This window comes from Solanum tuberosum, unplaced genomic scaffold (assembly GCF_000226075.1).
Source record: "Solanum tuberosum cultivar DM 1-3 516 R44 unplaced genomic scaffold, SolTub_3.0 scf00216, whole genome shotgun sequence".
Lineage (NCBI taxonomy): Eukaryota > Viridiplantae > Streptophyta > Magnoliopsida > Solanales > Solanaceae > Solanum > Solanum tuberosum.
The window spans coordinates 753288-770108 of NW_006239143.1; the positions used below are offsets into that span (position 1 = coordinate 753288).

General features: G+C 32.9%; 1 protein-coding gene across 1 annotated transcript; it reads left to right on the forward strand.

The window, feature by feature from the left end:
* Positions 1-2739: 2739 nt before the first annotated feature.
* On the forward strand, positions 2740-12924 carry LOC102588717 (pantothenate kinase 1). The gene is made up of 10 exons (XM_006356370.2): positions 2740-3033; positions 4438-4647; positions 5722-5768; positions 6747-6863; positions 7569-7688; positions 9102-9196; positions 9288-9381; positions 10999-11130; positions 11901-12013; positions 12471-12924. Exons 1-10 carry the CDS (start codon positions 2946-2948, stop codon positions 12733-12735), a joined length of 1281 nt encoding a protein of 426 aa, XP_006356432.1. The 5' UTR covers positions 2740-2945; the 3' UTR covers positions 12736-12924.
* The last annotated feature ends 3897 nt before the right edge of the window (positions 12925-16821 follow it).

Below are 16821 nucleotides of genomic sequence, written 5' to 3' on the forward strand. Positions count from 1 at the left end.
TAAATAAATTTGACCATCAAAATAATAAATCTAAATTAGTCATTGAAACAAAAAAAAGTTAAAAATAATAATATATGTTTGAGGAAGATTAAATATACCCATATGGGATTATATTTTTTAAAAATAATTAAAAAAATTAAACTAAAATTAATTTTTTCACTTTCGTTAGAGGAAAAGGGTATATGTGAGCCATTTGTATAACAGTAGGGGTATATATGAGCCACTTTTATAACGAGGGGTATATCAGCTCTAAATGACAAAGTTGAGGGGTATATCAGACCCTTTTCCCTTGTCCAAATAATATATTTAAAGAGATCGTCACTCATATCTTAAAAGCCCGATGTATGAGACTCTATCTTCAGTACCCCCCCCCCCCTCTTTACCACACGCTCAGGGTTATTGGAGGCTCAATATCAAAAATTAAATTAAATTGGAACGAGTCCTGATTTGATACCATGCATGTAAGAAAATAGATCCCAAACGTCTTACCTTAACCCCAAAAGTTAATTCAAGAAGTGAGGATTGTTCAAATCATAATAAAGAGATGATTCATCTCTTAAACGGCTGATGTGAGACTCTTTACAATTATGGTAAGAGTTTAAGATCTATAAATTTTAGCAATATATTACTCCGTTCGTTTCAATTTGTTTGTCTCACTTATCTTTTTGATCCATTTTTTAACAATTTTTTAATATCAACTTTCCACCTGACATGTTTAAGACTACAAATATAAAGACATTTTAGTATATTCTACACATCTTTAATTTTAGACTACAAGATGCAAATATATTTACTTTTTCAAATTATATTTCAAATCAAAATCAGATAAATAAATAAAAATAAATAGGAGAGATTAGTATAAGAAGAATGATTGCGAACTCATCGTCTAATAAATGTTTTTTGGTAAAAATATATTTTTATTTAATTAAATCTTTTGTGAATTTGATTCTTTTTCATATGTTTAACACACGAACTTTTTTAATAATGTGTGACGGCTACTGTAATTTCATAGTGATTTTGTCAAATCATTTCATTTTAAGTAATTAAAGAACTTTTTTATTTATTTAATTACACATTCAACACTTACAATAATGTAGTTTAGTTAACCAATCAAAGTTCTAGCCAAAAGAATATTAATAATGTTATTGTTGCTGCGTTGCTCGGAAAATAGGATATTCCTACAAATTAAATGAAAAAGATCGACTTATTTATAGATTACAACAAAGGGCCCTCAACCAATAAGAAGGTTTCTTTAGAGCCCTACAGTACGAAACCCAATGTGCCATAATATGTCAAATTAAAATCGTTGGTGGAACTAGTTAATATTTTTGCACGGCTCAAGTTCGTGCGATCTTGTATGTGCACATCCTTCTGACATTCTTGTCCCCCTTTTATCTTTTCTTCTACATTATCGTAAGAAAGATCTCTGATCCAATGATCTTATCAAGAACACCACTCTAAATTCAACCTTTCGGGATTTATACCTCTAATAATTCTCAACACTGCATATTCAATTTATCCATATACCACGTATTTAAATTTAAAAAATTCCATGACTATTATTAATTAGAACCATGGCCCTCAAGCTTCAAATTTGGTAAAATTTCATGGTCCTCACTCCTCACTAGTGACACATACCCCTCAAAGTTTGGTGAATTTTGATGAACTTCTTCACGACACGGCTAAAATATCTGCTTAAGCTATAAACAAATTAGATTATTTAGATGTCCTAAACAAAAAAACAAAACAAAACAAAAAAAAACAAGAAACTTCATTTTGATACGTTTTCTGTAAAAGAATAGTTTGGTATTATCCATTCTATTTATGTAATAAAGTGAGATAAGGCACTACGTCTCCCCTTTTTAAATGTTTTTACATGATTTGATGTATGTTTGATTGTTTGGTACGATAGAGATAGAAAATATTATTTATATATAAATTAGATAAATATTATGGAAGATAAGAGTTGAGTGATGGGGTGTGAGGATGAAGGTACGGGACGGGAGAGAGAAATGAGGTGTATTGGAAGGTGGAGAGGACACTTATGATATGTCACTTGTAAACTTTGTTTTTCTTAAGCTTATATGATTTGCAATCGTTGAGTGGTTTGAGTTCAATGAAATTTGAGGTACGCTTGTATTTGTTCATGATTAAATTTAATTGGATTTTCACAAATTATTTTTCAATTATTCTTTGATTCTTTGTTTTGTGAAAAAACATTTCATGCAATTGTTGATTGATCATAAATACTACGTATATCACATCTATATAATTATAATTTAATATACACGTACAACACACACGGATTAATATATAACGGAGCAAATAAAATTCGGCCGCCTTGTCTGACCGTCTGGGGCAATGTAATGCACCATTAACTACCAAAAATTAGCTTAAACCCACTACCAATCCATTATTATTACAGCACCAATAATAGCATTGCCTATTCCTTCGGGATGACTCAGTTGGTTTAGAGGGTGATTATCCACACAGATAATTTGGGATTGATCCCTCTTTAATGCCTTCTGAGTCTAGCCTGTCGCATAGGGCTTACCTAGTGTGGTTTACATCTCCGTGTGGTTTGGCTATTACACAGTGAGGGATTTACCCAGTGAGCACCTCACCCGAAGGATAAAGGCTGTGGCAAAGGTTGTAGTGACTGCGGGTTATCTGGATTCCAAAAATAAAATAAAAAATAGCACGCCTATCTTAATTAATTGTAAATTTGTAATTGGTCAAATCCAAAGAGAAAAATTACATGTTTTTTTTTTGTTCAAATGAATTAGGTGGCCTGCAAACCCCATGACTAATGAAGTATAGCAGCTCTTTTTTGAACAAAATGCTATATATTCTTCGCCGATCGTGATTTTTTTTTCCAATCAGAATTGTATTTTCCACTTAACTGAGTGTTCTTTGAAGAAGAAGAAGCGGCAGAAGGATCGGATATGGAGGTTAAAGGAATTGATGGGAAATTAGAAAAGAGTGATTCCACTTCTGCTGATGAAATTTCACATTTGTCTATTGACATTGGAGGTAATTTTTTGTTCAAATCGTACATTTCTGTTTTTTTTTTTGTGGGTGTGTGAGATCTTGAGATTCTTATTTGTTAAAGTGAAACGTGCATTTTACTTTTTATGTGATTTTGGAAAGTTGATTGTTTTTCTGTTTCTTATTAGTTCGATAGGGTTTAAGAAAAAAGAAGAAGAAGAAAAGTTTTTTTTTTGTATTGAGACTCATAATTCAGTTATGTTAACTAAGGAACTAAGAAAGAGAAATTCAGAAACTTTTGGAATTGCTATGTGCTTGATGGTTTATACTGGACTTCATGTTTCAATATGTGTTGCTCGGACTCTTCATAAATGTTATTGGGTTGGTGTTGGATGGAGCAGTGCATTTTTGGAGGATCCGACATGGGTGTGGCAACATTTTTGGAGAGTCTGAGCAATATAGGTTTCAATGAGGAATATAGGTTTCAATGAGGGTTAAAGGGGGATGAATGAGATGGCAGAGTAATTGATTCATAAAAATGAAAATGTGGAAAAAACGAAATTCATATACGGCTGTATTGCACTAGTTCACTAGTTCTACTTAATTAAGTGATGATCCAACATCTTAGTTTCATTTCGCAATCCTATGTAGTGATATACCATTGTATCATGTTTTTTCTCTGAGCTCGAAAGGTTGAAGTTCATTTTAATCTTAAATAAGAGGGAGGCTTGAGCAAAGAGGCGGATATTTGAATGGCAAAACATGGGCATATCCAATAGGAAGTTGTAAATGTGGTTGGACAAGTGTGAAAGGGGACTGAACTAAAACCATTTATATGAGATTGTCGACAATCAGAACGTATCAATCTTGAAGAAATGATTCCCTAGTTTGGAACAACAATTGTTGGAATTGACTGATCAAAATTAACAAAAAGGCTCTTGTTGGAATTGGTAGTTGTTCAAGGTCTAATCTAGCTAAAACCGCTCTTTGAAAACAAAGAAATATCATCAACTGAGAGTGATCTCCAGAAGTCGACCAGTTTCTTCTGTGCTAGGTAACTTAAGCATTTTTGTAGATTATCAACTTTTAGATAGATGGTTTATGAACTCAAGGTACATCTGAATGCGTCTTAGTGAAAATTCTTATTTTTCTTTGCAACAGAACTTCGGTCTTAGTTTACAATTGTCATTTCCTACTCTACTTTGGAATTCGGAAGTCCTTGCGTTCCATAAAAGGGATATAGAATCTCACTAATTTTTTCATAAGTAGAACAGAAATTAACTATTTTACAATATGTTGATAAGCATCTCCAATGTACACAGTCAGATATTGAAGAAGCTTTATGCAACTTGGCTGGCTTTAAAAATCCTCCTACTAACTACCTATTAAAGAATATCTTGAGGACCAAAATAGGGAAAATGCTAAATGAAAGGACCTTTTCTTTTGCAGGCTCCCTCATCAAGATTGTATACTTTTCAACCAACAGTAAGTGCAGCACAAATGATGAGGCACCAACGTTATCAAAAGAAAGACAGGAAGTTCCCAATGGAGACCTTAACCATCACATTCTTAGTGGCAGGCTTTATTTCGTTAATTTCGAGACTAGCAAGATTGAGGATTGCATAAAGTTTTTGTCTTCCAAGAAACTTCAACAATGCGGTAGGTATTCTTTGTGGTGCTTACACCTTAGATGTAATTGTTTTTCCTATGGTGACTTAATTGGTTACGAACTGGCAGCCAGGTAATCATTATAGGGAGCTTGATTATGAACATGAACTTAATATATTTTGATAAATGAAGAGGAATTTATTGTTTCACCTTTGATTATACGTAAATCTAATTCATCGGAGCTGTCAGCATCATTAGGAATATGTACATGTGTGTCTGAGCTTGATCGTGATTGTCACTATTTCCTTTGTTTTTAAAAAAGAAACGGATTTCCTTTTTTATTTAGTTCACCCAGATTTTGTAATGCAGCTCATAATTCACAGTATACACATCAACCAAATTTTCAATTTTAGCCACCGAGTATTAAATTTTGTATCTTATGTCTGCTCCTTTGTGTTTCTTTTCTGTCCCGTTGTCCATCTTTACAAAGTGAAGAAATAGAGGCGCAGGGCAAGGATTCTTTTCCTAGCATAGCTCTTCTCCAGGTGTAGTAGAGTGAAGAGGATGACAACAAAGATGGTCTCTCAATGGTCAAGAAGCTAGAATAGAGAGCACATGAAATAAACTCTTGCTCGTAAGTAGCTCTGAGAGAATTCAGGAGTTGGAGGAGATTGGAAAGAAAAAGAAAACAGATCAGCTGGATCTACACTTAAGCAGTTGCTTTAATACTAGCATGGACTTTAAGATGTTAATTTACTTATATATTTTATTAGTGATAGTGGAAGAACAATATTAAATAATCTCTAAGTTAACGTGGCACAGAAAACATTTCTTCAAACTTTAAACTGTGGATGATTGAAAGAATTTGAATTCTTGCAAGTGAAGTGTACAGAACAGAATCCTTAGCGTATTTAAAGTGTACAAACAGTCTAGTACGGACAGAAATATCATTTATATGTAGTTTCAGTTAAGCTTTTACGTACTTTGGTCACCGTAGGAATCATATGCTCAGTTTAAGAGGAAATCTTCACTTTAAAGTTTATACTCACAGTTTGTTATGCTTCTTTTGAATAAGTTGTATTATGTCATGACCTCCCTAAATCTTACATATTACAATGGTTACAGGTGCTCAATGTCATCATTCTCATGCTGTTGACAAGATCAAGATTAAGGTAAAGGAGTTATTTCAAAGATGTTGGTTCTGTTTCCCACCTCTTTTCTTTTTCTTTGCTCCATTAGGTGATTATAGGAGAGTTTTCCTCAAGTCCTTAGTTTTTTGAGGAATTTTTATACCCTAAAACTTCATTAGAAAGAAAAAAATATTTGTATCCATTGTGGGATGAAACAAGCTTCCAGAAGTCCAGCAGATCAATTATGGTTTGCTGGAGAAGCTACTCAATGATAAGTACTGAGGAAGCTACACACTGCAGTCTTCTTATTGTTAGAATGTACTTTCAAAGTTAAATACTTCTTGAAAATTAAGTTTTTATAAAGTGGAAATAAATAGTGTATGCATTTCTCCTTCTAGAATAAATAAATGAATAACCAAATAAATAAATAAGTGACCTCTCTTATAATTTAAACTTTAAGATAAGGTGGTTTAGGTCAATCAATATGGTATTGGAGTAAGTAGAGTTCTTCAATTTGAGTCTCACACCGATAAGCAAAATAATGTGCATGCTTGGCTAACCCAAAAGAAAAAGGAAGAGGCCACATGGGGAGTGGTAATGACCTGAAATAAATAAATAAAAATGTACTCTGTAGTTAAAACTTTTAATCGCAATGTCCACAATTCAATGAAGTGTAATTAAACTAATGTGTCAGAGTTAATAGTGTATGCATTAGTGTCTGATTGGTAAAATGTTCTAAATACACTAGACATAGTATTCATAAAAGAATTCAAGCTTAGAGCTAAAACATTGCACAGAAACCCTTGCATGTAGTACAATTTTCTGAAAAGACATTAATCAGGTCTTGTAGAAGTCCCTCTGCCAATGGCTGGACTATATCTTTTTGGGGGTCAAAGCACACATGGTCACCGAAGAGCTGTAGTAGAATTTTTCGTCATAATATTTGTAACTAATTTATATGGTGAAATGCTAAAGTTATAAGACCCATGGAACCTTTTGATGAGTTTTATGCTTGAACAGGCAACTGGTGGAGGAGCTTTCAAGTTTGCCGATCTATTCAAAGAAAAACTTGGCCTAACTCTGGACAAGGTAGAGGAAATGGAGTCTGTTGTTACTGGAGCAAATTTTCTGCTTAAGGTGGGTTTTCTTTTATAGCAGAAAGCAGTATTTGGTTTGTACTATTTTCTTCAGATATTGAAGTCCAGGCACATGAAATCCTTTTTTAAAATAATTTATATTTCTTTTGTCCGCCAATCTTCAGCTTGGTTTACTTAATCTATTAAGTACCTGGAAGGTATTTGTGGTCCCAGGAATACATATGCGTTTTCTCTATATTAGCTTCTTGCTTGGGGAAATGATTATGTGTGTATAGCCTAATTTACTGGGTTTATTGTTTTATTAATTTATCATGATTCTGTGCTGCTTGCTTGATGGAATGCTGCGCCCTCAAGGCCGGTAAAAGATTGATAAAGGCACATTTCTCATGGAAGTAGTGGTTTCTCTTTTCTCTCCTCCATCCAGTGTTTAGCTGAATTGAGTACGAGTAGCATATGGAATACCTTTCCCTTTCTTGGTATGGTACATTTCGATAATTTCTGGTGAATGAAGTACTCTTTTTAAGGCCAGAAAATCTGTTAATTTATTGAGTCTTTTCCACGAGACCAAGAAGTCTCCAGGATTTAAGCCTAACTAGTGAGGCTAAGACCACATTGGCAACAGAAAACCTTCTCAACTGCATAAATTTCCTGCTCTTTTCTAATTGTTAGTACAAAATATTGTTGTTTTTTTTTTTAAAAAAAAGAGGTTTGTTTGACCCATTCCTCTCTCTTTTTCTCTGAGCAGGCTGTCAACCATGAAGTTTATACATATATTGGAGGTCAAAAGGAGTATGTGCAGATAGATCAGAATGATTTATATCCCTACCTCCTTGTCAACATTGGGTCTGGGGTTGGCATGATAAAGGTAAGCTTCACAGCCTAGATTCCTCCAATTCAATGTAAACAATAATTCACACTGATCTTCAATGGTTAGGACCTGCAAGGAGTTCACCAAAGCTCTCCTTATCCTGTTTCACGCATGATTTAGATGACATTCCATATGCTTCATACTGTTCCGCTGTTTTCCAACATGCAGTTTTCATCTCTCTGTTTTTAACATGTGGGTGCATTTCTTATTGCTTATATTATCTCGTGCAGGAAAAGTAGTTGATCTTCTGCATAGTAGTTAGCAGACAATCTATAAATTAAAAAAGTTAATACCTACAACCACTACGTTATTTTCTTAGTTAATTTGGTCCCTTGAAGTAAAGAATTTACCTTGGGTTTTCTCTTATGTGAAGATCCCCATTCTTAAATGTTATTTTCCAACTAACTTTGATGTCAGCAAGATAACGTTGGTATGCTACTGCATTTAGTAAGCATGTGTAAATGATCTTGACCAAGAACTTGACTAGATTCACTACAATCTGCATTGGGTTGCTAATCAATTTCAGAAATACTGAGAGTTTAGGTTTAACATAGTCATCTCAGGCTGGTGGGCTTTGATGGGTTGCTAGATGTAGAGTGATATAGAAGAACTAGAACAGTAATATAAGACCCTGAAGTAAGAAGACCTTTTGACTTCATAGCATTTTCTAAAGGATTAATGCACACTTGTGACTTGAGTTGCTGGAAACTTTTGTTGACTGAAGCCACGAGTTAGGAGGCTTTTATGAGCCATAACTGCTTGTATATATTTCCGTTCTAGAATGAAAAGAATTCAGTCATAATTTTATCAAGAGCAGGGTGATATCTGCAATCAATTATGAATTTTATGTATTTTCAGTGGCAGAGCTACCTTAGGCCAGTTGATCAGAAAATTTTACTACTTATAAATAAAATGTATGAATAAACTATACATAATATAACTTGACGGTACTGTATAAAGTAGACTTCTTAGTCTGACGGGTTAAGTACGTTACTAGCTTAATTAGGCCAGGGTTTCGAGCCTCAGCTGGACATGTATGTTTTACATTTTCTTAGCCTTATCTATTAAAATAAAAAAATGATGTTGAAATAAATGATCCCCAACTCCACAACCATAATAATCAACTATACCAAAAATTCCTTATTGTGGATGGAAAAAAATTCTTTTTCATGTCTTAATGAGGAAAATATTTCCTTTGAATTATATTTCTGATGATGTTTTCATTAATACATTTTAAGAACTAAAAACTCGATCAAAACTGTTCTAGATATAGGTCTTTGATTTGTTCATTTCGCTTCTTTAAATGCTGACACTGCTCACAAATAATTCTGCATATGCCACTGCGTATTTTGGCACTTCATAGCCGACTCACTCTTTATTATATGAATATTTTATATTTATGCCTTTTAGGTAGATGGAGATGGGAAATTTCAGAGAGTTAGTGGAACTAGCGTCGGTGGTGGCACTTTCTTGGGACTAGGGAAACTTTTGACCAAATGCCAAAGGTTATTTTCATTTCAATTATAAGTAATGATTTTCAATATAGTCAATTATTTTCTTTTTCTGCAGAATTTTCTTATGTGTTCGTTATTACAGTTTTGATGAGTTACTGGAATTGAGCCATCAGGGAAACAACAGAGTGATAGACATGCTCGTTGGAGATATTTATGGGGGATTGGACTATTCAAAGGTATAAACTTTGTTGTGTAATTTATTTTTCTTTATGCTCTTTTACACCTTTTCTGTCTTTCATTTGGATCTGTTGCAGTTTAAACTATCGACAGGTCCAATATGTCACATCTTGGATATAGAAAAGTCTAATTGAGTAATGGAAAAAATAGAAAATGGAAATGGTCTCCAAAGTCCAAACTTTAGTCCAAGTTGAGCAATTTCTTTCCCAACTCCCAATTTGTGTCCATCACATCCTCAATCCACTATGTTTTGACTGTAAAGGTTCTCTTATCAAGATAGGTGAAAGTAAATTCATTTTTTATCACAAGCAAAAAAGGGATGACACTAGTAGAGTGAACTTTGCTTGTGCCTTCTCATCGCTTTGAAGTGTGAAGAATAAAGAAATGATAAGTTGAGTCAACCACCCTCTTAAGCCTCTTTTTCTCTTCATTCTGCATCTCCCTTTTGTTCATGCTCCTCCAATCTACTTTCTGTTTTGCTCCAGATGTGCTCTGCCAACGTTAGACCTTTATACAGGAGAATTTTAAGGCTAGCTTGTTACAGTTTTCAAGTTCATGTCTTGTGTCATTGTGTGTATACCTTTTCTCAAATTGATAAATTGCACACCCCCCTGAGTGGATTTTTTGTCTTATATTTTCTTGCTCTTATTGGGCCTCTTGTGTACAGAAATTCTCATTTCATCCCCAAAAGTATGGATGAAGTCACAATCTTGTTCCCAATTGTCTAAATGGTCTAAATGCTCTTAATAATTTCCTTGTCGACACTAGGCACTAGAAAGAAATGATTCCAGTCATGATGTGCGCTTTGGAAAGGTGCTGCAAACAATGCCAGACCCAAATTGACACTAATTCTCTTGTATTGCTTGCAGTGTTATCAAAGGCACGCTTTAAGCGCGCTTAAGCCTTGAAGCGAGGCTCAAAACGTGTTGAGCGCTTCGCCTCGCTTTATGTGCGCTTCAGCATCGTCATCAAGGTTCTAAGACAAACTTTTCCTTGCCAATGAGCCTCTTATGAAGAATTGACACTAAACAATTGATATTTCACTTTATAATAAAAAAAATTCAATTTCATTGGTCATATATTTGTCATTCATGTTTATAATTATTAGTCTTGGACTAAACATATATAGTTGTATTTTTTTCTCCCTTTGTGCCTTTTTTCATTAAAGCCCGTGCTTTATTTGCGCTTTGCGCTTAAAGCCCCCCGGACCTTAGAGCTTTTTTGCGCTTTCGTCTTTGATTACACTGATTGCTTGAAATATGCACCGTCCCTTCAATTGGTGAGAATTTGGAGAAAAGTCATTAAAATTAGGGAAAAGGGTCTAAAATGCTCCTCTACTATACAAAATGTCTTAATTTTATCCTCCATTATAATTTGAGGCTATCCGTACCTTTTTCATTTGCAAATCCTTTCAGTTTTCAGTTGTTATAGATGAACTCATTAACTCCACTAAACAGTTCCTTATTTGACCACTGTTTCTGCTGTTGGATGTTGGCCAAGTAATTGAAATCTATCATAAGAGGAGTTGATGTATTTTGCAAATCGAGTTCCCATATTTTCAGTTTTTCTAAATGCGCTATTCACATACCAAAAGCTTATTTAGTGATTCATGACAGATTGGCCTTGCATCAACAGCCATAGCGTCTAGCTTCGGCAAGGCAATCTCAGAAAACAAAGAGCTCGAAGACTACAAACCAGAAGACATTGCCCGGTCCCTCTTAAGGATGATCTCAAATAACATCGGACAGGTAATTATGCGGGTCATGATGTTTCTCTCAGCAGTATCTGTAGCCTTTCCTGACTGAGAATATTTCATTTCTCTCCATATTAAGAATAATACTGTTCCGATTAGATTTGTTTTGCATACTACTCTCCTCTCACAAGGATACAAAGAAGGGATTGAAAGAAAACTCAGGTGAAGAGCAGATAAATAATCCACCCATTACTTATTGGATACCTCGTATTGCTCATTTTCACTTCATGCTGACAGTAACTGTGTATATTCTTGGACTTTGATTGTAACATGTCATAGTGTTGTTAAAATGACATCAAATATTGGAAGATACTAAAACCTAATACGACCTCTGCATTAGTCTGTAGTCTTTTCATCGCTAGAAACTCTCCGGTGGTGTTATAGACATGCATCTCTGCTACTTTGGTTCCTCAATGAAGTTATATTTCCTATTTTGATTTTATGATGCTCTTTTCTGCCATGAAACATTTCATTATAGTTGTCTTCATTAAACAAATTGATTTTTATATAAGTGTCACCAAGTTGGTCTAAGGTTTAGTATGTTAGATATTCTGTTCCGAAGTGATGCTTTGACTGAACAAGAATGGCAAACATGAACACCTGAATAAGTTGAGAAGTATGACTTTGCAACCAGCGCTCGCGAAATGGAAGAAATATAGGGCCTCTCCTTCCATTCTTTTGCTATAATTTATTTGTTAAATTTGTAAAGAAGTCATTTTCTTATTGTTGCTGACTTATTTCTTAAATTGGGTTTTGCTTTTCTAGATTGCATACTTAAATGCTCTTCGTTTTGGGCTCAAGCGCATCTTTTTGGGAGGATTCTTCATTCGTGACCATGCTTATACAATGGACACAATCTCCGTTGCAGTTGATTTCTGGTAATTGCTATATCCACCTATAGTCAGATAATTGGTATCTTCCTTACTACCAAGTTACTTACCCAAGAAAATAAAGCTCCCATTATTTTCATTTGAATTATAAGCCTTGGTTAGTAGAGTTACCTGGTACCCATGCTAGTGGGAAGTAGCAGGTATCCAGTGAAACAATCGAGGTATGCACAAGCTTGCCTGGACACCATCCTGACAAAAAAAGATCTTTTGAATAACATTAGTTTCTTAGTGATGAATTGGTGTGAACTTCATAGGATATATTAATCGATTGGCATACTCTTTTAACATAAGGGATAAATAGTTCTCGCTAGCTATGTTACCATTCTAAATATAAAATAGTGCTCACTAGCTCGCACTGAAACGTGGTTTGGCATTTTATCACCTTTGACTCCTACTAGGTAAATATCTCCTGAATTCACAAGTTAACAGAATGCACTATGTGCAGGTCGAAGGGTGAGGCCAAAGCAATGTTCTTGCGGCATGAGGGGTTTCTTGGAGCCCTAGGAGCTTTCATGAACTACAAAGATGAAAGTACAGATTCCATGCCCCCTCAGTTAGTTGAGCAACAACCCGCCAAGAGAAGTTCAAGTTGCATAGTCGATAGGATTCATAACTCTACGCGTGTGCACGAAAATGAAAATGGTGCCACAGACTGTAGATTGCGAGTTAGTAGCTCATTTAAAATTTACGATGAGGTCAAAAGGTGTTAGACCTATAAAACAACTAGTATATGTACAAAAATGGAAGAGGATGTCAAAAGAAGCTGTTGTTTCTATTCCTAGTTAAGTGAAATGGCTAAGCAACAAAATTTCAGATTTATATGTATATGTATTTGTCCTGCAATAGATTTGTAAACCTTGGCATGTGATGAAATGAAAGATGTTATTTACACTAGTTCAGCACCGTTTGTTTCCTGTCTTTTCTACTTGAATCATAAACATTCTTCATGAATCATTGAATCTTGTACGACTACTCCCACCATTTCATGTTACTTGACCCTCGTTGATTTGACACTTTCTTTGGCATTGTTTTTCAAGATAGTAGCTATAGAAGACCAATGAAGGTTCTGAATGAGAAGTTAATACGGAGAATTTAGTTATTTATGTATTAATTATTCCATCTTCTATTCTATACAAAATAATGTATAAATACTTCTTAACTTATACATGTATTAATTATGCATATTTCTAATTTCAGATCAAACACATTAATTTTTTATACACGAGTATCTTATTTTCTAACCAACTACGTACTATTCAACATGATATTATTTATATAGAATTTAGTATTTGCTTAACTTACCTACAAATCAACTACCAAATGAGATTGTATATTACTACTCAGTGTTTTCAAAAACATTTTTTGGAGTGAGTCTCGGAGCGGGGCGTACCAAAAACGCTCCGGGCACAAATTAAAGATGTAAATCCATAGGGTGTTTTCATTTTTGGTTTTTGAACCTTTTTTGCTTTAAATCATATTTTTTATTATTGTTGTAATGATATTTTTCAAATAGTAATTGTAATACTTTTTTTCTTCAGTATTGATTATTAATACCTTTCTCAAATAAAAATCACTATAGGTTATTTATTAAAATTTACTTGTAAAATAATTGAAAGTTTTACTTTTTTAGTAATAAAATTATAAAAGTAAATATATATTGAGACTACGCCCCCATGTCTCGGGACTTACGTCTCACCCCGTGCTACATAAAACGTCTAGCCTCACGCCCTCCTTTTTAATAAGTACATTTGGATGTGCATGATTGGCAAAATGTTTAATGGGAATCATGATAGCAGATTTGCAACTTACTCATTTGACTTTTACAGTCTCATTTTAAAAGGAGCAGTAATTCATCAATGTTTGCAGGCACACCTACAAAACATGAGTGCCATTAATGACCACTGCAACTTCCATAGGGACTTATGCTGCAACTTCTTTTCTCTGTCACCTCGTTCAAATCTCTTCAAAACTCATATAATACCCTGTTTCAATTTATTTGTCGTCCTAATTTATTTTAAATTTTTAAAAATTTTAATTATAAATTCGGACATAAAAGTTATAAGCATTTTGAATATTATATAAAAAAATATTATTAATAATGATAATTACTAATTTCAAATATTTTAAAAATATTTTAAAATAATTACATTTTTTATTGACTCTCGAAATTTTAATTGTGTCGAGGAAAGTATCACAATTATTGTACCTTATTCAATGGAGCAACTCTTTAAAATTTCTCAGAGTCTATTGTACTGATAGTTTGATGCTTCAATTCCTATGTCCAAACAAATAAATGTCATCTCCTTGTCTTCCAACAACCCTTAAGCCATATATTTTATTTCAAATTCAAATATTTTGAAATAATATTGAGGATTTAATGTTTGTTTTAAAATTTTATTTATTATTTCAACTTTAAACTTTAAAATTAGAGAGTATGAAATTTGAAAAATAAGTTCTGAGGAATACTAATTCAACTTTCACTCACAAAATCCAAATAACTTCATTTTCAAAAATCATTTTCTAACCTCAACTTTTAATTTTTCTTCCAAACTTCAACTAGTCCCTCTATCCAACAATATTTGTTCACTATTGATTTTGCATACTTCTTAAGAGATTTATAAATAGATGGGTAATTTTAATATATCACCATTTGAATATAAATGCAATGTCTTGAAAAATGTAATAAGGAATATAATTAACGATAAGAATAAATTAGGAACTAAGTGTAAAATTATTCTTTAATTTTATAAAGTGAACAAGTATTATTAGATATCTCAAAATAGTATAGTGAGCACTTATTATTGAACGAATGAGTAAATTTTAGCAGCCAAAATAAACTCTAATAAATGCTTTGTTGGATGTTCTAATTAATTCTTGTTCACTATCTGTGCATGGTCGGCTCAAGCATGTATGCCCAATTAATATCTCTATATAAATGCACCCATCCCTGAGTATTCATTCGGTCAGGAACAAGTTATTTCATAATTAATATGAAATAAAAATAACATTATAATTTGAGATAATTAATCTCGAGATAAGATTTTGTGATTTTATCTAACTAAATGTGGATAAATTCATCCAAAATTAATTTCAAAATTAATTATTCCTTATCTTTCGTATTAAACAAGATTCGATCGTTTGGTTGGGAACTAGTTATCCCAGGATTAATTATCCTGTGATTGGTTATCCTGGGATAACTTATCCCATCATATATGGGATAATTTATCCCATCACTATGCTATAAATGGTGGGATAAGTTATCTCAAATATGTCAACCAAACAAGACATTAAAATTTTATCCTAAGACTGTTTTTTGGAAAAATTCTTTTGGCCAGAAAATTTGGTCAAGATGGTAAAATAACATATTTCACACTATGTTATTTTACCTTTTTGAATATTTTTACCATTTTAACTTTAATTCATTTTAATTAAAAAATAGAAAAAAAATCAGTTTATTTTAAAATAAAAAGAGTATTACCAAATTTTCTGGTAATTTAGCATTACCCCTATTTTTTTTATCTCAGGACTATTTATTCTTATCTCTCACACCAAACGAGAAGAGTTTTACTTCCACTGTCCCATATTACTAGAAATAGTTATCCTTAATTATATGTCACTTTTAAATATCAAGATAGTATTAATATTTTTTAAATTTTACCTTTACAATTAAATATTTTTCGAAAGTATAAACAAATTTGTAGAGTTTTAACAAAAATTCTTAAGGCATAAATTAATAAAACTATAATTTTTATTTATGGCTTCTTAAGAACTATAAAAGAGAAAATAAACAATTAATATACTTTTTTTGTTCATTTTTACTTGTCATTTATTTCTAAAATAGATTTTCATTTTTACTCGTCACTTTTGACATATCAAGCAAAGACAATAATATTTTTTTCATATTTTACCTTTAACATTAAATACTTATTTTTCAAATCATTTTCAAGATATCATTTAATAGCGGACAATTTGGTAAATACATATATTACTAATTATTTTCTTGATGGATAAGCTAAATCAAAGTGTAACAAGTAAAAGTGAACGGATGGAGTAAGACGGAGGAAGTGACATAAATAATCTGTCCTTTTAATACAACTACTTTAGATTCCATCGATGGTCCTTTTAATTTTTTCTATAATATTTTTGAACGTATTTTTTATTTATTTATTTGTTAAGAATAATATCTTTGTTTTTTGAGTAATAAAGAGCAGCCCCATGTGCTATACATGTTCAAAATTTTCTGATGGAAGTTGGAGGATACTTCATAGAATGCTCGTGTGTGTGATGAGACCCAAAAAAACATTAAATTCCCAAACTTGCATTAGACAAGGACATGGTTGGCATGAGTTTTTTTCTTGACGGCATCAAATAGATAAGTCTAAGGTTCAAAATTATTGTCACCATGATCAATTTGGTCATTTTTGTACAACCCTCCTTTTTTTTTTTACATGACTTGACTCAAAATGAAATTTAAGAAAGATTTTTTATCAAAATTCTATGATAAGTGAGAGTGACTCAAGGACAAAATATGAGAAATAAGGCTGAAATGATTTGAATATGTGAAGATCATGAGATGTGTGGATATTCTAGTGCGGAGGTTTAAGAGGCGCGCCAAAATTTGATACGCTCAAATTACACCTCCCTAAAGAAGCATAAGCGATCGTTATCAAGTAAAGAACCCAACTTGTAGATTGGGGTCGATCCCACGAGGAAAATAGTGTAGACTTCACTTTAACCAACAATTATATTCGTTTAGTCAAATTACTTCCAGAAACAAGTAATTAAAGGGGGGGGGG